The sequence below is a fragment of the Polypterus senegalus genome, chromosome 1 (genome assembly GCF_016835505.1).
Source record: "Polypterus senegalus isolate Bchr_013 chromosome 1, ASM1683550v1, whole genome shotgun sequence".
Lineage (NCBI taxonomy): Eukaryota > Metazoa > Chordata > Cladistia > Polypteriformes > Polypteridae > Polypterus > Polypterus senegalus.
Genome location: NC_053154.1, coordinates 115,048,920 through 115,071,932, shown reverse-complemented (window position 1 = coordinate 115,071,932; position 23,013 = coordinate 115,048,920). Strand labels below are relative to the sequence as shown.

Genomic DNA, 23,013 nt, shown 5'->3' with positions numbered 1-23,013 from the left:
AGAGTGGCCAGACGGAAGCCACTCCTTAGTAAAAGGCACATGGCAGCCCGCCTGGAGTTTGCCAAAAGGCACCTGAAGGACTCTCAGACCATGAGAAACAAAATTCTCTGGTCTGATGAAACAAAGATTGAACTCTTTGGTGTGAATGCCAGGCGTCACTTTTGGAGGAAACCAGGCACTGCTCATCACCAGGCCAATACCATCCCTACAGTGAAGCATGGTGGTGGCAGCATCATGATGTAGGGATGTTTTTCAGCAGCAGGAACTGGGAGACTAGTCAGGATAAAGGGAAAGATGACTGCAGCAATGTACAGAGACATCCTGGATGAAAACCTGCTCCAGAGCGCTCTTGACCTCAGACTGGGGCGACGGTTCATCTTTCAGCAGGACAACGTACTGCACAAATTATTAAAAAATCTCTCTCTCTCTATATATGCCTTTGTGAAATTAAAAACAAACTACACAATGATGGAAAACTAAAACTAAACTTCCAAGTAACATCAGAATACAGAAATAAAAACTAATATAAAAAATGCAAAACTAACAACCTTGGTCGAGATCTAAGAAAAATAATCTGCAGATGTAAATTTCATAGTCACAAATACATTAAGCACCGAATATTTTCAGGAATCTTTTTCAAAAGAGACAGTACAAAGTTAATTTCTTACTTACATAAATATAAAAGGCAACAATCGAGACATTTTTGAAGTCCAAGGCTGCATCTATTTCATCCATGAAGTACAAAGGTGTTGGCTTAAAATGGTGAAGTGCAAAAACCAGAGCTAGCGAACTGAGGGTTTTCTCACCACCAGAAAGGTTAAATATCTTCTTCCAACTTTTTTAGGCGGGCGAACGCTAAACAACAAAATATAAAAAGATTTTCATTAAAACATTTTTTAAGAACTGTCTTAGCTAGTCTCTTTTGACCAAGCTCATAAACACTTAGGACATTTTTCAGCTTAACTGCAAATCAACAAGTGCACAACTGACCAGGAGCCAACCAGAGCTGGAAATGTTCTATAATTCTCAGCAACCTGTAGAAGTGGACAGGAAACCTGATACTATTGAAGGTGCTGGCAGAATTGAATTCTTGCTTGTTGCCTCATGAACAAAAACAAAGTTGCAATAGTAGATAAATTATTTGAGGATAAACAAACATTTGTGCTGGTGACAGTTTAGTTTGACATGGTTTCCCAGTTCACATATTAGACACCTCTCTCTGCACAGAGAGAAAGGACAATTTGCAATTAATTCTTTAAGATAATTTTAAAGACATAACTGGAAAGGTGGCGATCTCTAATATTCTACTACTGTCATGTGTCAGGGCTGGAAAGACTGATTTCAGAAGGTGTAAGAGCCAATCTTGGAAAGTTAAAGTTTTGAGTTAAACTCATATTAGTGTTTGCTTAATTTGAATAGAATATAAAATTTCTTTCTTAGTCATACCTTATGGTATAGTCTTTTCCCCCTATAAAAGTTAGTAAGAGATAGAACCTTCTTACTATAACTGAGAAACAGTGTGATAATAATTTTAGGTGTGGTAAGAACAGGTCCCAGTAAAGAGGGACCTGAAAGACCCGTTTTCCACTCAGAGATGGGATAAGCATACAGTTTTCTGACCATTTTGAAATGGTTCAGAAATGTTAAGTAAATAGTAACGATTTGAGATGTAATAAGATTTAAGCTTTGAAGTGAACTTTTCTTAACATTCATTTTTTCTTTTTTTTGTGTGAACGGTTTTACTCTGAAACTTAACTAAACTTTTATAAACAAAGATATTTTGTCTGTGGAATCATTTCTGCGCGTCAGGCTTTTGTTGAATCCCATTTTTTGAGCTAAAGAGGCTGAACTTTGGTAATTTTGGGAAAACGCAGCTACAGAAGGTCTTAAGAGTTTTGTTACATTTTATTCAATGACAGATCAAGAGGATAAACATCATTAATTTTCAGAGCCCATTTTGCGTTTGTATAACCAATATATTTTAGGTAACCTCTGGGTTACAAACAAATTCTGTTTCTCTAACAACTCAATTTTGAAAGAAGAAAGAAGAAATTGCAATGAAAATTTCTGTTGGTGGAAATGTCTACAAAAACTAAAATTTTTAGTACTTTACAGATGACAGTAAAGCAATGTTAATGTTAAAATACAAATAATTTAAACTAAAATAAACCATGGGAATATACTGTATGCTGTCCTTATGCTTAAAACAATTTACAGTTTATGTACTGATATACAGTAATACCTTATACAGTTGGAAAAGGCATAATTATAGTGTGACAGACCTGTAACTGATCATTGAACCCACAGCACAGACATGCAACCTTTGGAGGGGGATTGCTAAGAAGGTCTACTACCCTCCTATTAGCTTTACTCCCTGAGATGGCATATCTGGGACACATACTTGGGATGCTGAGAATTACAAGAAGCATCTTTCACTGCTCAGGTAAACAGCTGGCAATAATTATCAAATCTCTGTGGCATCTTTGTCTCTTCCATGAAATATTTTTCAACTTCTTTATGAGCAAAAGTAGGTTACCCAAAAAAAAAAAAAAACCACATAAAATGATTTTTTTCTGGATTCTCCTAATTTAACAAGAAACGCACAATACAATTTTCAAGACATAGTTCCATGCTCAGATTAGGACTAGTTGGGCATAGGGTAGGGAACACCTATGCAACTAGGTGGACTATAGACAGGATGTGTAAGATCTGACTTCCTACATGGGATGACAGTTCAGCACTGTGGTTAGCAGCATTTTGTCAAAGAATATCTTAAGTTACATGCTGGAATAAGAAAATACATTTTCTCCTTCACAGTTTAGAGAAAAGAAAGACTATTCAGGTAACCTATATTACATTTTTGCCTTATTACATCACATAGTTACAGGCAATCTATGTCAAGGTCAGCAGCCAACCAAACTGTAGGTTGGTTGAGTTAACTAATATGAGCATTTCAGACATTGAGAAGGCTCTTTAAATAACAGATGTATTATGATACCAAACAGAAAATCAGAAACACTGAAGATATTTTCCATGGTCTTCAATAAGAAACAGAAATCAGCTTTTGCTTACTGTGATGGAAGTAAAATATTTCTAGTACAAAATACTGGTAAATGAAACAGCACAGGTTAAAGAATACCAGAGAAGTAGTAAATCTGTTACTGTACAAGACAATCCAACAGCAGAGCAGCAGGGTCAAAACACTAATACCATATATTGTACCTAGAGTAATATATGCCAAAACTGAGAGGAAAACACACTAATTTCTCTTTAAATTATGTCAGGGTTTTCTTCAAATAAGATTTTTTTTTTTTTTAAAACACATTCAAATTATATTCAAAGAGATAGATAGATAGATACAGACCAGGAGAAATCTATTCATCCATCCTGTGCATTTCTCACTTGCAGCACAAGAACATCCCTTGTTGACAACTCTTTTGATCATCTCTCAATTAAAGCATAAATTATAAGTGGGCTCATTTTCCCAGTGCAGTCACTTTTCTGTCCATCTCATAGAATCTTCTCTCCATCTCCCCTATTTAAAGGTAGTCTTCTTAAAGATTACTGTTTGCCTCTTTTACACAGTGCAACCTTTAAACCTTTAAAGCCTTCTGCCTCACATCAAATGCAATTTAACCCATCTTAAACTTACATGAACCCAGCCACCCCACACACTAAATCACACTTGTAATGCTCTAATTTAAACAATCCACCTTAACTTAGATTAAAAAAAAAATTCTGATAATGTATACAAAGATAATATCATGACACACGATGCACTTCAGAAAAGTATAAACACATTAAAAGGTTAGAATGCAAAGAACCTTTAACTAAATTAGGTAATGTTATAAGTAGGCCTGGGAAAGTTAATGCATTGTTTTTTTGATTAATGTGACATGTTTAACGTTTTAAAAAATACGGTCACATCCAGGACCGACAATGAGGCAAAGTCCTTAGGCTGTGCTTTGGTCAGGGATGCACTTTCGTGTAATATTTATTTTCAACATTATGAAACAATAATTAAATAAAAAAAGGTAAGTGTGTACCTAAATAATTACATACATATCCAGTACTGTATTTAAATACTACCTTTAAAAATTTTATGAAAAAATTTCAAACTACATGGATCACAATGGTATGCCACATGTCAATACATTGCACTGGTGTTCTGATTTATAGAAATTTATTTTCATGATATATACATACTGACATAGGTGCAAGGGAGTGGGATGAAGTGGGTTTAAGCAGTACTGGTGCAATGGTAGAGAAAAAGTTACAAAGGTAAATATTGTGTCTTTTTTCCCCATTTCATGTCTCTATAAGATGAAATCAATGTCATATCATATAAATGGTAAATTGGTTATCTTTGCATGGCTCTAAAACCAAAACAAGTCTCTAAAACATCTGTATGTAACTCGCCAGTCTGCAAGCCAGCTTAAAGTGCTGACTGCCATAATATAATGACAAAATTTTACTAAATAGTTATAGTGTAATGATTATCCCCACCCTTAATTAAACTTTGCAGTATCTTATGAAAAGAACACAATATAACCACACAAATAATGCACATCATCAGTTTTTAAGCAATATAGCAGCTATGGAGACCATTTTTTAGCATGCCAGGAGCAAAGGTGTAGGCAGAGCAGTGTTTTCAAACATTTATGTCGTCGCACACTTTTTGTAACCCAAAGAAATCCAAGGGCCCATCACGATTCTACCAACCAAAAAAGCACTAAATCTCATAGGCGTGCTAAACTATACAAAAGGACAAGACAGGAGATGGTGAAACAGCAGCTTGGAGCAAATTGCCCTTTGCCCTGCGAAAGTCACTGGTGAACACACACCCAAGCACACGGAACACATCCCCAAAAACACTTCTCTGGGGTGCTGAAGTGCTCCAAGTGCCGTGTTTGCAAAATGGTGATCATGGAACTGCTTTTATAACTGCTTCTCCGGGTAGCCCTGTCCTCCTCAGACAGGTCTGGACATAGGGGCAACTACACTGATTTCCATGGCAAATGAGGTTTATAAAAATACATCTGACATGTTGGTGAAATTCTCAGATGATGCCACACAATGCAAAGCATGTCAGTAAAGCAATGCCTTGATAGAGTCTAGACTTCATATGGTATTGGGCAAATTATTTTTTCCAATAAACTTACATAAAATTAGATACATCTACAAAATTGCATGCTTGAAAGGTCGTGGAGCAGTGTAAACATTCAGTTAATTTACAGAAACAAAGAACGTGGCATATTGCATTCTGTATGGGTTACAGGGGAAGTTAGAACATTAGAACTCTCTAGACGAGAACAGGCCATTCAGCCCAACAAAGCTCGCCAGTCCTATCCACTTATTTCTTCCAAGAAAACATCAAGTCGAGTTTTGAAAGTCTCCATCTTAAAGTCTACCACACTACTTAGTAGCTTATTCAAAGTGTCTATCATTCTTTGTGTAAAGAAACACTTCCTAATGTTTGTGCGAAATTTACTCTTAACAAGTTTCCAACTGTGTCCCGTGTTCTTGATGAGCTCATTTTAAAATACAAGTCTCGATCCACTGTACTAATTCCCTTCATAATTTTAAACACTTCAATCATGTCACCTCTTAATCTTCTTTTGCTTAAACTGTAAAGGCTCAGCTCTTTTAATCTTTCCTCATAATTCAACCCCTGTAGACCTGGAATCAGCCTAGTCGCTCTTCTCTGGACCTTTTCTAGTGCTGCTATGTCCTTTTTGTAGCCTGGAGACCAAAACTGCACACAGTACTCAAGATGAGGCCTCACCAGTGCATTATAAAGGTTGAGCATAACCTCCTTGGACTTGTACTCCACAGATCGTGCTATATAACCTAACATTCTGTTAGCCTTCTTAATGGCTTCTGAACACTGTTGGGAAGTTGACAGCTTAGAGTCCACTATGACTCTTAAATCCTTCTCATAAGGTGTACTCTCGATTTTCGAGCCCATTGTGTATTCAAACCTAATATTTTTACTTCCTATGTGTAATACTTTACATTTACTGACATTAAATTTCATCTGCCACAAATCTGCCCAAGCCTGTATGCTATCCAAGTCCTTCTGTAATGATATAACGGATTCCAAATTATCTGCTAATCCACCTATCTTGGTATCATCTGCAAACTTAACCAGCTTGTTACTTATATTCCTATCTAAATCATTTATATATATTAAAAATAGCAGCGGCCCTAGCACTGACCCCTGTGGAACACCACTCTTAACATCGCCAGTTCTGATGAGGTTCCTCGCACCATCGCCCTCTGCTTTCTGTGTCTGAGCCAATTCTGCACCCATCTAAAAACATCACCCTGAACTCCCACTTCTTTTTCCTCTCATGTGGCACCTTATCAAATGCTTTCTGAAAGTCCAGATAAATAATATCATAAGCTCCACTTTGATCGTATCCTTTTGTTGCCTCCTCATAGAATTCCAACATGTTAGTAAAACACGACCTCCCTCTTCTGAACCCATGCTGACTGTTCAGAATAACTCCTGTCCTTGCCATGTGTTGCTCAATCTTATCCTTAATAATTCCTTCCATTAATTTTCCTGTGATGCTTGTTAAGCTTACTGGCCTATAGTTGCTTGGATCTGCCCTGTCACCCTTTTTATATAATGGGATGATATTTGCCATTTTCCAGTCCTTTGGAATCTCTCCAGTGCACAGTGACTTCCTAAAAATATGTGTCAAGGGTTTATATATGTACTCACTAGCCTCCTTAAGAACACGAGGATAAATATTATCTGGGCCTGGTGATTTGTTTGATTTCATCTTATTTAATCTGAGCAGCACTTCTCCCTCTACAATTTCCAAATCCCTCAGTACCTCCTTAGTAGTTGTTTACCTCTGGCAGGTTATCCAGTTGCTCACTTGTGAATATCTCAGAAAAATGTAAGTTTAGGGCATCTGCTATTTCATTGTCTGTATCTTTTAATCTCCCTTTACTATTCCTGATGAACTTGACCTCCTCCTTAACTGTTCTTTTACTACTAAAATACTGAAAGAATCTCTTGGGGTCTATTTTCGCCTTATCTGCTATATTCCTCTCCAACTGTCTTTTAGCCTCTCTGATATCCTTCTTAATGGTTGCCCTCATGTTCTCATATGCTCTACGGTTCTCTTTGCAGTCATTAGTCTTATATGCCTTATACAGCAGTTTTTTCCTTTGCAACTTCTTTTTTAAATCTTTATTAATCCATCGTGGAGTTTTTTAGTTTCCTATTACTTCCAAATTTAGGTATGTATCTGTCCTGCATTACATGTAAAACATTTTAAACCTGTTCCACTGCTCCTCGACTGTCTCCACATTTAAAAGCTTATCCCAGTCTATCCTACTTAGACTTTGTCGCATCTGCTCAAAATTAGCCCTACTAAAGTTCAACTTAACAATTTTAGTCTTTGCATCTGTACTCTTACAAAATACTGAGAATTGTATTACATTATGGTCACTTGACCCTAGTGGTTCAATCACCTCTACACCCTCAATTCTATCCTGATTATTACAGAATACTAAATCCAGACAGGCTTCACCCCTTGTTGGTGCTTTAACATGCTGTGTTAAAAACAGTCACTGATTACTTCTAAAACTCCTGCTCTTGTGCTCCTCCATCTGTAAGGTTATCCCAGTTAATATTTGGATAATTAAAGTCCCCCATGACTATAATATCCCCCTGTAAACTTGCCTTTTGATATTACTAAAAGATGTGTGTTGAAATTACTGTCTGAATTGGGTGGTCTATAACACACTCCTAAAATGAGACCTTTTCCCTAATATTTTCCAGGCAAGCCACATGTCCTCACTAAGATGGGGCTCATCATCCAACTGAAGATGACTTACATTTAATTCCTGTTTGGCATAAACAGCAACCCCACCTCCTTTTCTGTTCTGTCTATTCTTCCTAATAATGTTTATCCCTCTATGCTACAGTTATCCCCATCTTTGTTATTTAGCCAGGTTTCCGTTATTGCTATAATATCATAATTGCTCTGCTACATACAACTCCAACTCACTTACCTTATTTTTGATACTTCTAGCATTAAGGCAAGCTATTTTTAATGTGTTAATCCTTCTACATTTACGTGTTTGCTTAAAATTTACATTACTATGCATTTTTATTTCTACACCATTGTTTGTTCTTTCATGCATAGATCTAAATCTGGCCTGTCCTAAACTCCCTGCCTCCCATTCCCTAGTTTAAACAATCCTCGACTAGCCTACGCCTCCCCAATACATTGGTGCCCCTCCATTTCAGATGTAACCCGTCATCATGGGAACAGGTCCCATCTGTTCCAAAAGGAGTCCCAATGCCCCATAAACCTATACCCTTCTACCCTGCACCAAGATTTGAGCCACGCGTTAAGCCTTCTAATCTCCTCAATCTTACCTGGACTGGCGTGGCACAGGCAGAACTTCGGAGAAGACTACCTTGTCAGTTCTCCTCCTCAGCTTGGTACCTAACTCTTTGAATTTAGATCGCAGAACTGACAGACTACCCTTATGTATATCATTTGTTCCAACATGGACAATGACAACTGGATCCAACCCCACTCTGGCCAAGGGCCTATCCACCCTTCCAGGGAGGTCTCCCACCTGTGCTCCCGGAAGGCAACATACCGTGCGAGACTCTCTCTCTGGAGCACACCTGCGCTTCAATCCCCCTAATGATTGAGTCCCCAACTATCACTACCTCTCTCTTTTTGGGAACTGGTTTTGAGGTGGCCCGTTGGGGCTCCTCAACCCTGCCTACCACCTCAGAATTATCAGAGTCACCGTCCAGCACCAAAAGGACATGATAACTGTTTGACACTTTTAATTCTGGGGTTGATGCCCCTGGACAGTGTGCACCCTTTACCTTACGCCTTGTGACCGTGACCCACCTATTCCTACCTGTCTGGTCTAGAATCTCCTCCCGTGCCACCTTGGGGGTGCACACTCTCTCTAAAGGACACCTGGGCCAAGTCCGCCAATTCTCTATTACAACGCAGGTCAGCCAACTCCTCCTCCAGTTCAGCGACCCTGAGCTTGAGGTGCTGGATCAGCGGGCATCTCTTGCAGGTATAGCCTTCATAGACAACTGGCTCTTCCAAACCATCATCTAAAAAGTCCAACATCCAACCGGACTTGCAATGCACTGTCCTCATTGTTAAGTTATACTTAAGCTGCACAATATACTTCTTAGGCCAAATATAGAAAACCGTAGGCAGATTTGGTCTGAAAAAATAGCAGTTCTTGAAAAAAATAAAAACAGAACAGCTCTACTAGATAGATTCCAAGTATAATGGGAATAGACAAGAGCTGAAGAGCTTTCACTTTTTTTACTCTTTGCTCTAACAAAGGAGATTGAGTTGACATGGTAGACAATATTAGAAAACTGCAGATAAATCAAAGAAGTGGTATTTCTGACAGGCTATATTTTGAAGACAGCCAGATTTAAAGCATAGTCAAACAGGAAGTGATGGGCTACAATGATCTGAACAGATGGTTCTCGTTAAGATATTTTACTTTTTAAAAATGAATTATTTAAACATAATAAAATAAGCAATACATGTACAAAAACCATGAAAAATGATTAGTACCTCACCTGAACATAATTCCTTCGGAAAATGGGTCTAGGCTGTCCACCAATTCCAGTTCTGCATCACCCCCAAGAGTTAGCATTTGGTAATTTTCCTTCAATTTATTAGTGATTATATTGAAGCCTGCCATAAACTCATTAAGCCTCCGTTTTCTCAAATCTTCATAAGCCCTCCGAAAGTTGTCACGCTCATTTGTAATTTCATCAAGCTCAGCAACACGCTGCAAATACAATTCTTCCTAAAATAAAATGGATAATTGTTACAAAAGACATGCCCAGAAGAAAATGTAATTTTAAAGATGTTTATGCATAAGTCTGTAATACAGCCCACATTTAAACATTCAAAGTTAACACTTTTTAAGAAACATAACAAGGATTAATATCTCAGTGCATAAAACTGCTGCCACACAGATTCAGTGGCCGGTGCTTTAATCCTACTTCTGGTTATTGGGCATGTTGAGCATGCATGTTCTACCCAGGTCTGTGTTGGGTTTCCTAACACATACAAATTCATCAATGATTTACTAAGTGAATGGTAGATACTGGGTCCAGTCAGCGAGCATGAGGTGTGAGAAAGACCGGAACAGAGTAGAGCACAGAATATGCTTTGCACCCAGTGCTGATGGACTCGCCTCTTTCTTCCCATGAGCAGGAACTGGATTAAGTGTGTCTGAGGATATACCCTAACTGGCCCCTTCATTAGGTACACCGTGCTAGCACCTTGTGGACCCCCCTTTTGCCTTCAGAAATGCCATACTACTTCTAATAATGTGCTGGAAACATTCCTCAGGGAATTTTGGTCCATATTCACATAATAGCATCACACAGTTGCTGCAGATTTGTAGGGTACACACCCAGGACGTGAATCTCCTGTTCCACCACACCCCAAATGTGCTCTATTGGATTGAGATCTGGCGACTGTGGAGGACATTTATGTACAGTGAACTCCTTGTCCTGTTCAAGAATGCAGTTTGAGATGATCTGAGCTTTGTAACATGGCATGTACTCCTGCTGGAAGTAGCCATCAAAAGATGGGTACATTTGGGGTCATGAAGGGATGGACATAGTCAGCAAAAATACTCAAGCAGGCTGTGGCATTTAAACAATGCTCAGTTGGTACTAAGGGGCCCAAACTGTGTGAAGAAAACATCCCCTACAACATTACTCCATCACCAAACACCTGCCTGAACCCTTGATACATGGCAGGATGGCTCCATGCTGTGATGTTGCAGACACCAAATTCTGACCCTAGAACCAGAATGCTGCAGCAAAAATAGAGACTCATTAGACCAGGTAATGTTTTTTCCCAATCTTACATTGTCCAGTCTTGGTGAGCCCGTGCAAATTGTAGCCTTAGTTGCCTGTTCTTATCTGACAGGAGTGGCACCCACTGTGGTCTTCTGCTGCTGTAGCTCATCTGCTTCAAGGTTCAATGTGTTGTGCATTAAGACGTGCTCTTTTGCATACCTCAGTTCCAATAAGTGATTATTTGAGTTATTGTTGGCTTTCTATCAGCTCCAACCAGTATGGCCATTCTCCTCTGACAAGAACTTGGCATTGTCACCTGCAGAACTGCCATTCACTGGATATTTTCCCTTTTTCAGACCATTCAGAAACCCAAAGCCTTGACATGGCTGTGTGTGAAAATTCCAGTAGATCAGCAGTTTCAAAGTCACTTAAATCACCCTTTTTCCACATTCTGCTTGGTTTCAACTTCAGCAGCACGTATTGACAATGTCTACATGCCTAAATGCTTCGAGATGCTGCCATGTGATTGACTGATTTGATATTTGCGCAAACATGCAGTTGAATAGGTGTACCTAATGAAGGGTGAATGTACAGTGGAAAAAATCAGCATTGAACGCATTAATGTTTTTCTTAGTAAATATATTTCGAATGGGGCTATTGACATGAAATTTTCACTACAGGTTGGTAACAACCCTAGTAATCCACACATACAAAGAAATCAAAATAAGTCCATAAATTGTGTAATAAAGTGGAATGACACAGGGAATAAGTATTGAACACGCTTACTGAAAGTTATTTAATGCTTGGTAGAAGCTGTTGGTAATGAGAGCTTCAAGACCTCTCCTGCATGGAAAACAGTCACATGCATTGCTCTGGTGTGATTTTGGCCCACTCTTCCACACAAACTGTCTTTGTGAAATCTTGGAAGTTTCCAGGGGCCTCTTCTATGAACTTTGATCATCAGCTGTTTCCATAGATTTAATTGGATTCAAAAGTTGGGTGATTGGGCCATTCTAGCAGCTTTATTTTCTTTTTCTGAAACCAACTGAAAGCTTCCTTGGCTGTGTGTTTAGGATCATTGCCTTTCTGAAATGTCCACCCTCATTTCATCTTCAGCATCCTGGAGCATGGCAGTAGGTTCTTATCAATAATGTCCCGATACATTTCTCCATTCATCCTTCCTTCAATTATATAAAGTCTGCCAGATCCATATGCTGAAAAACAGCCCCACACCATGATGATATGCAGTTCCATTTCTCCTCCAAACATGGTGAGTGCAATGACATCTGATGAGTTCAATTTTGGTCTCATATGACCAAATTATATTCTCCCAGTATTTCACTGGCTTGTCCAAATGTTGTGCAGCAAATTTTAAACTAACTTCAACATGCTTTTTCTTCAGCAGTGGAGTCTTGTGTGGTGAGCATGCGTAAAGGCCATGGCAGTTGATTGCATTATTTATCGTTTTCTTTGAAACAATTGTACCTGCTAATTCCATGTCTTTCTGATGCTCTTGGTGAGTGGTCCTTGGCTCTTGGTAAAACTCTTCCGATTTTTCTTTTGACTTCTCTGTCAGAAATCTTGGTTACGAGTACCTGGTCGTGGCCAGTTTATGGTGAAATGATGTTCTTTCCACTTCTGGATTATGGCCCCAACGGTGCTCACTGGAACATTCAGAAGTATAGAAATACTGGTGGAATTGGTTACAGACGTATGTTTTGCAACAATAAGATAGCGAAGGTCTTGAGAGAGCTCTTTGCTTCTGCCCATCTTTAGATGTTTCGTGTGTGACGTCTTGGTAATGATAAACCTTTTTATAGGCCATCAATTAGGACTAAACCAGCTGTTATTAAATTTGCACTGATAGTATTTAGAAAGCAATCCTGCCCTCTGACAGATTCCAGCTGGCTTCTTGGCTTTTCATTCCTTTTTGCACCTCGTTTTCTTCATATATTCATTGCCTTTTACCTGTGTCATTCCACTTTATTAAGCATAACAATTTGTGAACTTGTTTGTCTTGATTTCTTTGTATGTGTGGATTACTTGGATTGTTAGCAACATTTGCTGAAAATTTCATGTCAATAGCCCTATTACAAATATAAAAACGTTGACTTGTTCAATATTTCATTTTCCCTGCTGTATATACCACACATTATGCAAAAGTATTCAACCTCATAACCAGTATCCTATGTTTACTGAACTAACAAATGCTGCAATTAGTGTATTTATATGAGCTTCAACAACTTGATAATTCACGCAAAACCTCACTTATAAAATGCTATTACAAAAATCAGGTTATTGGCCTCTGAAAAACCTGATAAAAAAAAGCAAAGAACACTTACCTTTTTTTTATATTCTGCAATAGCACCTAGGTTTGGTTTCATTTCCAAGCACTTTGATTCTAGAAGTACAATCTGATTATTTATGGCAACAGGATCAGTAGTAGCTTCAAGCTCCTCCTGAGTCATAACATTAAGCTCTTCAAGAGGCTTGCCATCAATTACGTGAAGAGATATTTTAGACATCTATGTGAAATATCAGATTACAAAACAAGAAATGCGTCAGTGTTGGCTTTTTATCTTAATAAAAACACACACATATATTATATATATATATATATATACCTATATATACATACATACATATACATATATATACACATACATACACATATATATACACATATATATATATATATATATACATATATATATATATATATATATATATATATATATATATATATATATATATATATATACCATACATACAATATATATATAATTCACCTCTTTCTGCCAATGTTTTATTTTTGTTTGATGCTCTGCAATGCGACTTTCAATTTGCTCAATTTTTAGTCGGATATTCAAAGCTTCTTTCTGAAGTGCATGCTCTGCATCTTGCAGCGATTTAATGTCCTGAAGGACAGCTTTATGTTCTTCCTGTATTACAGGCAATTCAGCCTAAAAAATTAAAAACATAACTTCAGAGTCTTGATCACATTAAAACTAACAAACTAAAACAATTACATGAAATTACAGAGTGTACATACCACAAGAGAAGCCAATAAACAAAAATCTACAAATTTTCTCAAACTATTGTGGCAATAGCAATAATTCAAATCTGTTAAGTTGGAAACACTGGGACAAATGGTTTTATATTGATTAACATGCAGGACTTGGTTCTAGTTAACAAATAAACTGCAACGTAATTCTTCAGTTGTGATCCTTTGGTTACATAGGCTGAATGTTATACAGTATGAGTTAATCAGTGAATTGATGCAAGTATCACTTTAGAGTAATTGATTTAAAAATGCGTTTTTTTTGGCTGGAAGATAAAAAAAACATATCTGAAACCCACACGTATATAATAAATTTAAAACTTTAAAATGTATAATTTCTATGTTTTACAATAATATTATGAAATGCACACTACACTGTACAAACATGAGGAATCTAGCTCATTGCATAGGCATACGTACTGAATAAGCAATCCAGTGTTAACCTACTATAGAAAATCAAATGTTCATATTTCTTATTTCATCAGTCTGTACTAATAATGGGTTTATGTTATTGAACCAATGTGTAACAATTAACTTAACCCTTTAATAAACAGTGTATTTCAAGTAATGCACTTCAGGACAAACGTATTAAACTGGCTTTTAAAACAGAAAAAAAAAATTAATGTGAATTATCACATTTCTAGTGCCCAATTACTGTTGATGTGGTCAACCACCTTCTCTGACCTTGGCATCATTGGGACTGCTCTCTGATGGTCCAAGTCCTACATCTCGGGAAGATCCTATAGGATTGTCCTGGCGAGAAGAGTTGTCAAGGGTGCACCAGACATGCACAGGTCTACCCCAAGTATCTGGGCTTGGTCCTCTACTTTACTCTCTGTACACCACCTCCCTGGGCTCCATCATCCAATCCTATGGATTCTCTACTCAGTGCTGTATGAATATTACACAGCTGTACCTGTTGTTCCCCCAAGAGGATGGGAGGGTGACAGATAAGCAGCCATCTTTTTTCTGAAGACATTTCTATTGTTTCTCCAGCTATGTCAGGCCTGAAGGATGTCTACTCTAGACTGGATGTTTCAGTTCATTCCATAGATGTTCGATAGGTTTCAAAATAGGGAAGGCCACTTCAGAATAGAATATTTTCTGAATAGAATATTTTGTTCATAACCAATCTTCTGTGCTTGTTCTGGGTCATTATCTTGATGGAGAACACATGCGTGACCGAGACGGAGCTTTCTGACATTGGGCAGTATCTTTTCCTGCAAAAAGTCGATAGTCTTAACAGTTTTTTGTTCTCTACACAGACACAAGGCATCCCATGCCAGAGACAGCAAAGCAGACAAAAAACATAACTGAGCCTCCTCCATGTTCACAGTAGGAATGGTGTTCTTTTCTTTGAAAGCTTCATTTTTTTATCTGTAGACAGAAAGCTGATATGATTTGTCAAAAAGCTAGTTTTCTCTACCAGAAACATTGCTGCTTGTCATTATGCATTTTGGCAAGTTCCAGTCGAGATTTGTAATTTTTTTTCTTTCAACAAAAGAGTACTCACGAGTCTTCTTCCATCGAGCCCACTGTTGGTCAAAAAGTAATGTATATCCTTGGAGTTCAGCTGCATTGCTCTAGAAGTTTTCCTTATCTTTTTGACAGCTATTTTCATTATCCTTCTTTCTATTCTGGGGTTGATTTTGAGGTTGCTACAATCCCATAGACATTAAACTTAATACCTGCAACTGTTATCACAGGAACATCAAGGTGCTTGGAGATGGTCCTATAGACTTTTCCTTTAACGTGCTTGTCTATAATTTTCTTTCTGATCTCCTCACACAACTCTCTCCTTTGATTGCTCTAGTCTATGCTCAGTCCGGGACACACAATGATACCAAACAACTGAGCAATTGCTTTTACTCAATTTAAATTAAAAAAAAAAAAAATCACTCTAATGCAATCATGTATGATTTTTTGTATGTCCAAGCCATTTTAGAATATAATTGTTGAATAAACAATATTTTATCTGTTTTCACCCTTGCTTTGCTTGACTTGCTGGTATACATCATGGGACAATTGGTTTTAAAATAATTGTTTTTTAGGAGGCATACAGCATATTTCTTGGAGAGTTGTAAGCGTATCAACAAATTTTTCCACTTTTTTTTTTTTTTTAAAATCTCTTTTAAAGAATTACTTAGAATTATTAAAAAAAACTGAACTAGAGTTAAAGGAAAAAAAGGCATAACACACCCCCTTTTGATGAATACACCAAATTATCGTACATTTTTTCACAAGTCTCTATTAATGACAAGTCTATTATAACAAATAATTGTCTCACAATTAATTAACCCTTTCTACTAAAGCACATAGGACAAAGGGTAGCACAGTGCGGCCACTTCACAAATCCTGCACCCTTATGTCAAACCTCACACTCTATCATCTGGTGGACTTTGCACATTTTTCCTTGTGAGCAGAAGTTTTTGTCCAGGTACTAAGATTTTCCTACCACATCCTAAGGGATAAATGTGTTGGACTGACAGGAAATTCAAAGTTTGATCCATGTATGAGAGTGTGAGAAGACCCTATAATGGACTTATCCAGTTCAGAATAATATGCTGCCTTACTAGGGTTATGCAGCTTTAACCAAAATAATTGTACTCTTATAATAAAGGTACAATTTAATCCAAGGTTGCAACAAAGTATGCAAGACACATTCAAGCAGAAAAGCTGAATGGAAAAATTAAAATCAATCTAAAACTGCTGCCTAGTGCAAGTAGTATATATTGCTTTCAGACCTTCAAAATGTGTAATATTAAATCAAATGAGAACAAAACTGACAAACATTCTGGTGTTATCTACTTTTAAGTCATAAACCAGGGGTCTCCAAATGTTTTTCCCCTGAGAGCTACTATTACAAAAAGAAAACAGGAGTAGCTCTCAGCCATTTTCAAACATTTATTCTCATAGGTTATTTCAACACAAACGAACTGAATAAGCTTGTTTTTCCTGAACATTTACAAAATGTTGGTGTCCACAACTCATATTTTGCATTAAAACATCACATAAAATATTTAGTTCACCTGCAATTACACTAGAAAATGCATACAGACATACAAAATGTATCTCACACTATTGAATTAAATCATGAATGCTATCAAAACAAAACAACTCAATTACAAATACACAGATATGACTTATTCATTTGTCATTTTGTTACAGGTCACTGCTTCACTTCACAAGAGTATTCACATGTCCAGTTGCTTGTGTGATATGTTTTTTAGCTAGTGAGATGACTGGCACCACATTGAGTCAACAAGAGAGGTGTATGGTGGAGTGTAACCACTTAGGTGCACTCTTATGCAGTCATTTAAATGTTCATCTGTCAGTCTTGTTCTTAACTTTGATTTCATGACATTCATGTCAGAAAAGGCAGACTCACAGAGGCATGTCCACCCAAACAAAGCAGACATTTTCAGAGCTGCTTGGTGATTATTACAGTAATCCCTCCTTAAGCGCGGGGTTGCGTTCCAGAACCCCCCGCGATAGATGAAATTCCGCGAAGTAGAAACCATATGTTTGTATGGGTATTTTTATATATTTTAAGCCCTTATAAACTCTCCCACACTGTTAACATTATTAGAGCCCTCTAGACATGAAATAACACCTGTTAGTCAAAAGTTTAAACTGTGCTCCATGCATGACAAGATAGAGATGACAGTTCTTCCTCACAATTAAAAGAACGCAAACATATCTTCGCTTCAAAGAATGTGTGTCAGGAGCACAGAATGTCAGAGAGAGCGAGAGAAAAGCAAACAATCAAAAAATCAATACGTGCTTTTAAGTATGCCGAAGCACTGCGATAAAGCGGCATTTTGTACAGGAGCGTCCGTATCCTCTAGGCAAACAGCCTCTGTGCAAACAGCCCCTCTGCTCACACCCCCTCCGTCAGGCTGAGAAAGTGAGAGAGACAGTGAAGAGCAAACAATCAAGCACCGCGCGGGAAGCATATTGTATATCATTGAGGAGTTTTATTTAATATGTAATACATGCTCTGATTGGGTAGCTTCTAAGCCATCCGCCAATAGCATCCCTTGTATGAAATCAACAGGGCAAACAAACTGAGGAAGCACGCATCATAAATTAAAAGACACAATGTCTGCGAACCAGCGAAAAATCCGTGATATATATTTAGATATGCTTACATTTAAAATCCGCGATGGAGTGAAGCCGTGAAAGTCGAAGCGCGATACAGCGAGGGATCACTGTATAGTTATCTGGCTCTACTAACCTCCAGAAATGCTGTTGAGACATTAACTGCACATTATTTTGAAGGTTTACTAATATATAAAATCCAATGTCTCTCAGTCTGTCTGCTTTTCACGAGAGAACTAGTTAACGAATTTAGATCAGGTTTTTTTCTATAAATTGCTTGAACGAAATGATTTTGCAACTTCTCTTATTTTGCTATGTATCACAGTTTGCTCGCGATACCGATTTATTTGTGCGAATCCAGTGAAACATGCAGCGGGCTTAGGGGAGGGAGGGGGCCTTCCTTACTTGCTCGCCATCTTCGAGGCGTGTTCCTTAACTCAGCTTAGCTAGTGAACGAGAGAACAATAGAATTCAACTTTATTTGATATTTAAAATAAAGTGTTCCTTAGGTCTCCTCCCTGCGTGGAGTTTGCATGTTCTCCCCGTGTCTGCCTAGGTTTCCTCCCACAGTCCCAAGACATGCAGGTTAGGTGCATTGGCGATCATAAAATTGTCCCTAGTGTGTACTTGGTTTGTGTGCCCTGCAGTAGGCTGGCAACCTGTCCGGGGTTTGTTTCCTGCCTTTCGCCCTGTGTTGGCTGGGACTGGCTCCAGCAGAACCCCGTGTGACCCTGTAGCGGGTTGGATAATGGATGGATGTTACTTAGGTCTTGAGGAGTTTAATTCCGGATATTCTCTTAAGTGTATGCCACAATGAAAAGATAGGTTGCAGTTCAGATTGTGGACCGTGATATGATTTTTTTGGAAAGATCGCCCACCCCTAATTTGACTAATCAAGTTTTCAAATGTATGTAGGATTCATTAATCCTTTGGCGAGCGACGTGGAAAGGTGTTGCGAGCGACGTGTTGGTGACCCCTGTCATTAACTGACTGGCTGCAAACAAAATGTATTTAACTGTAAACAAAAGTGTTCCGTACCCCAATTGCAACTTAATTTTGAGTTACCCTGAAGTAATTATTTTTGATGTGACCATCCCTACTCTCTATACAATACAATACAAAAAAAAAAAAAAAAAAAGGTATTTTAGCTGGTCACAAATTATTACAACTACAACATAAAATCTATTTTAACAATGGTCATTTAGTGGTTTACTACATAATCTTATCATGCAGGTTTACTTTTCTAAAACTTAAAAAAATTTCTCATAGTACTGGGCATGATTTATAATGCTCATTCACACTAATTTTTGCGCAGAATACTGGAAAAGAAAATGATTTAAATAAAAAGAAAAAACAAAAGCTTATTTAGGTTGCTGTAAAAGAATGTATAAATTGAGATTATTCAGTTACTTACTTCAGCCTCTTTACATTCATTCATAATGACAGTAGCCTCATCTTCAAGCTTTTTTAAAGACTGTGTAAATTCCTCTATTAATTTGTCACAGTCTACAATCTCCTGATTTGTGCGAACAACTGCATCTTCAGCTTTCTTAAAATTTCTGCAAACAAATAGTTCTATGAAAATTCATACATTCAAAACATAACACAAAACAAAAACAAATACTGAAGATTCAAACATACTTAATATCTTATATTTATTCACCAGGATTCATACTGTATATTTCAATGACACTAAAATGCAAGTTAATTAAAAAACATCGTTTTAAAAAGTAATTAACAGAATCCATATTAAACTGAAATTATCTACTGTTGTATGGCTACATCAACTATAAAAAAAACCCCATCAAAATATTAATTAATGGTAGAGATGAAAACAAACTAATCAAAATCTTGTGTTAGTACCTTCCAGCAGTCTTAATAGCAACCTGTGCCTTGGTTATTACAGATGTACATTCATCTATTTCTTTGTTGACTTCATCTAATTTATCCTGCTGGGCTTTGCATTTGTGGTTATTGATATCAACAATAAGCTTATGCAGTCTTTTGACTTCTGCTTCAACTTTACTAGCTTTGGCAGCAGCATTCTCAAAAGCTGCAAGAAAAAACAAATTGTTAATTAACAAATACAGGTCTACAATCTACATAAGTTTTCTCAAAACCTTTGAAGATAAACATGGTTCACTTTAGCAAATGCGCCAGTGGTTTTGTATTACTCCACTGTATTAAAATGACATGATTAAAAGAAACTAACCATTGTTATAATAGAATAGTCAGTATCTCATTATCTCATGATCCAACGCAAAACACATCCAATATAAAGTACTGCTTAAAGTGCCATAAATCTGGAAGAAGAAACTGTGCCTCTCTTTTGCGTTCTCTAATTTTGGTCTATATTTTGTCTGCTAAGGAGCTAAAAGATCTTCTGAATGAGAAAGAATATACAAATCTGGTAACTAAGAGGCTTTGAAGGATGAAAAGTGAATGCTAAAGTAAAGCCTGAAGTGAAGTAACGGAAGCTTACAATGCTAAAATATAGAGCAAACTCACTCAGAACATGAAAGATGTTTGGAAAAGACTGGGCATAATATTACTTGGACTCAAAACAGCCTGGGCTCAGGAGATATGGACAAAGCCAATGCCATGAACCAATTTTTAAACAGATTTTCCCACCCAGCTACTTCAATTGGAATAGCCAATGACTAATTCACCTCTGGCCAGGAGTATGGGGTGTCCACGACTGAAGACAAAGTAAGGTGAAAACTGAGGAAGCTACACACAGTTACAACAGTTGTTGCACTACAAGTGTGCACTGTAATATGCATAACAATAGGTGCATGCCAGGATTCTCACGGGACCCTGAACTATATAAACTAGTTAGAAAATGAAAGGATGTTTAAAAACAGATCTGTAGATGTGCTCAATGTAAGCACAGAATCAATGCAAGGCCTCTCTTCCTTTTTAGGGACTTTGTAGGACAGATTATTTAAATGACAACTTATTGCGCTATTGTTTAGTTTCCTCTGACAAGTCTGTGATGCTACAAGTTAAATTAATATTAACTCACATCTGATCACATTATTCTGCTCTCAAAACATGCACAAATGAGTTCCGAGAACTAGATCTGTAATGGGATAAAAGTAGCAGTAACAAAAGCCTGTGTGTTGGTCTTGTCTGTTTTTAATAACTTGCCCCCCGCTTGCCAATCCCTGTGCGGGCCCTATGCACTAGTCATTCCCCGGATCTGTTGCTTGCAACTATTTGTGCTGTGCTTTTGGATAAACACGAATGTCAACTCTGTCTTTGATATCTCCGTCTTTCGGAATTATTATTGCTGATAATTCATCACATGTTGGTTTATTATAGATGGAAGCGTGATCTTTCGGATTCATATAGAAATTCAAGAAAACTTTTGTCCACGTTTTTTAGATAAATTGTGTAAAATGCGATACTTTGGATGTATTGATTTGTATCCATTATTGGCTATGGAATTTCTAATATGTCTAATCGTTCAACTCTTTCGATTCTATGCTGCATCGTTTCTCTGTGATCATAAATATAAACATGACAGAATTGTGGTTTCTTTGAAATTAAACTTGTAGTAGCTCTGTCATATCACCTATGTCCATATATTCAATCTCTTTTTGCTGTACTGTTATTTCACCGAGTAATAATTTGTTTGTTAGCGCCAATTTTTTGAGAATTTCGAATTTTAGTACTTTGACAATCTCTAACCTGCTTTGCATGTGTATCGTGCCAACATTTATGAAACCTCTTTACGACGTTCTACTTTTACTTTTCTTCTTCTACCATTTGTCTATTTCCGCCCCCACTTGGACCTGTTAGGTTTTCAATTTCTCTCTTGGCACAAAGTCTCGTCTCGCGGGATGTGAAATTCTCTCTCAAAAATGTCTTGTCCCAAGATTTTTTTTTTTTTTATAAAACAGAGATATAAGAGGTATGATTCCTGCAATTGTGCACTGAAATTGCTCTTTTCCGCTGATTTTCCTTTACGGTGCCATACAATTACCACTAAGACAATATTTATTGAGGAGTTTTTAGGGACATTTTTCTTATGTATTTTTGTGACCTTCAAAGTTATTTGTCTAGTTGCAGTCATGCAGGACTAAAAACGTTCACATAATAACTACCAATACCATGCAAAAGATAATACCATTACTTTTTCTAAACTGCCATATCAACTTGGTAACAAAGATGTTCTTGCGACATCTCTAGTATGTGTGGACATTAACAAAAGTATCACTTTTGGTAGCTGTAAAACTGTAAGGATATCACTCTAACCCTGAACTGAATATGTAATTTAGAAAATGGATGGATAATTGCATTCAATATATTGGTAACAGTGTACAAGGATATCAAAAGCAAAATTAAACACAGCACAGTAAGGCAATAACAATGGTGTGCTTACACAAGGATAATAAGTTTCCTTGATGTGTGGGGAGATGTGTAGTTTGTCAATTTGAGCTAGGTTTGGATTTATTCAGATGATAACATCTCACATCTGTAGAATTCATACCTTGCACACTTTGAAACAGCTCCCATTTATCTATTTGAAAGTGGAAACTCACAAAGGCATGGAGGAATTTCAGAGCAAGGTCAAAGACTATGCAGATTGAGGATACCATACTGATCTGGTAGGCTGCCTTGAAAGCTCTTGCTATTAGCATAAAAGGATTACATGTTTATGTCATTATTCCTTCAAGTTGTGTTTAAGCTGAATAGCACAATTAGATACTTACTGTAGAAAACTCATAAGGCAATTCTATGTAATAATCAGTACAAAAACTTATTATTTGTTGCATTTTTTGTGCCGCCCAAGTTTTATATCTGATACATTATAGTCACCATTTAAGCTCTGTAGTGCTCCTTGTTATGTGGCAAGTGTTCTAATTAGTATGATTGATAAAAATTTAAGATTACCACATGATATTTAAGCACAGTGTGCTTCACCTTCTCCATACCAGAATATAATGCATCCCCAAATACATACCACTTTTTAGAGTTTCCACTGTTGCTTCAAGTTGTTTTT

General features: G+C 37.2%; 1 protein-coding gene across 1 annotated transcript in view; it reads right to left on the bottom strand.

Annotated features, from left to right (window-relative positions):
* smc4 (structural maintenance of chromosomes 4) overlaps nt 1–23,013 on the bottom strand; it is a 52,464-nt gene that overhangs the window by 4,306 nt on the left and 25,145 nt on the right. Inside the window, 8 exon segments of the mRNA XM_039756551.1 lie at nt 673–836; nt 839–855; nt 9,602–9,834; nt 13,186–13,368; nt 13,633–13,806; nt 19,420–19,564; nt 19,869–20,058; nt 22,975–23,013. The exon segment at nt 22,975–23,013 is cut by the window's right edge and continues 88 nt beyond it. Of these exon segments, the coding sequence (XP_039612485.1) occupies nt 673–836; nt 839–855; nt 9,602–9,834; nt 13,186–13,368; nt 13,633–13,806; nt 19,420–19,564; nt 19,869–20,058; nt 22,975–23,013 (1,145 nt within the window).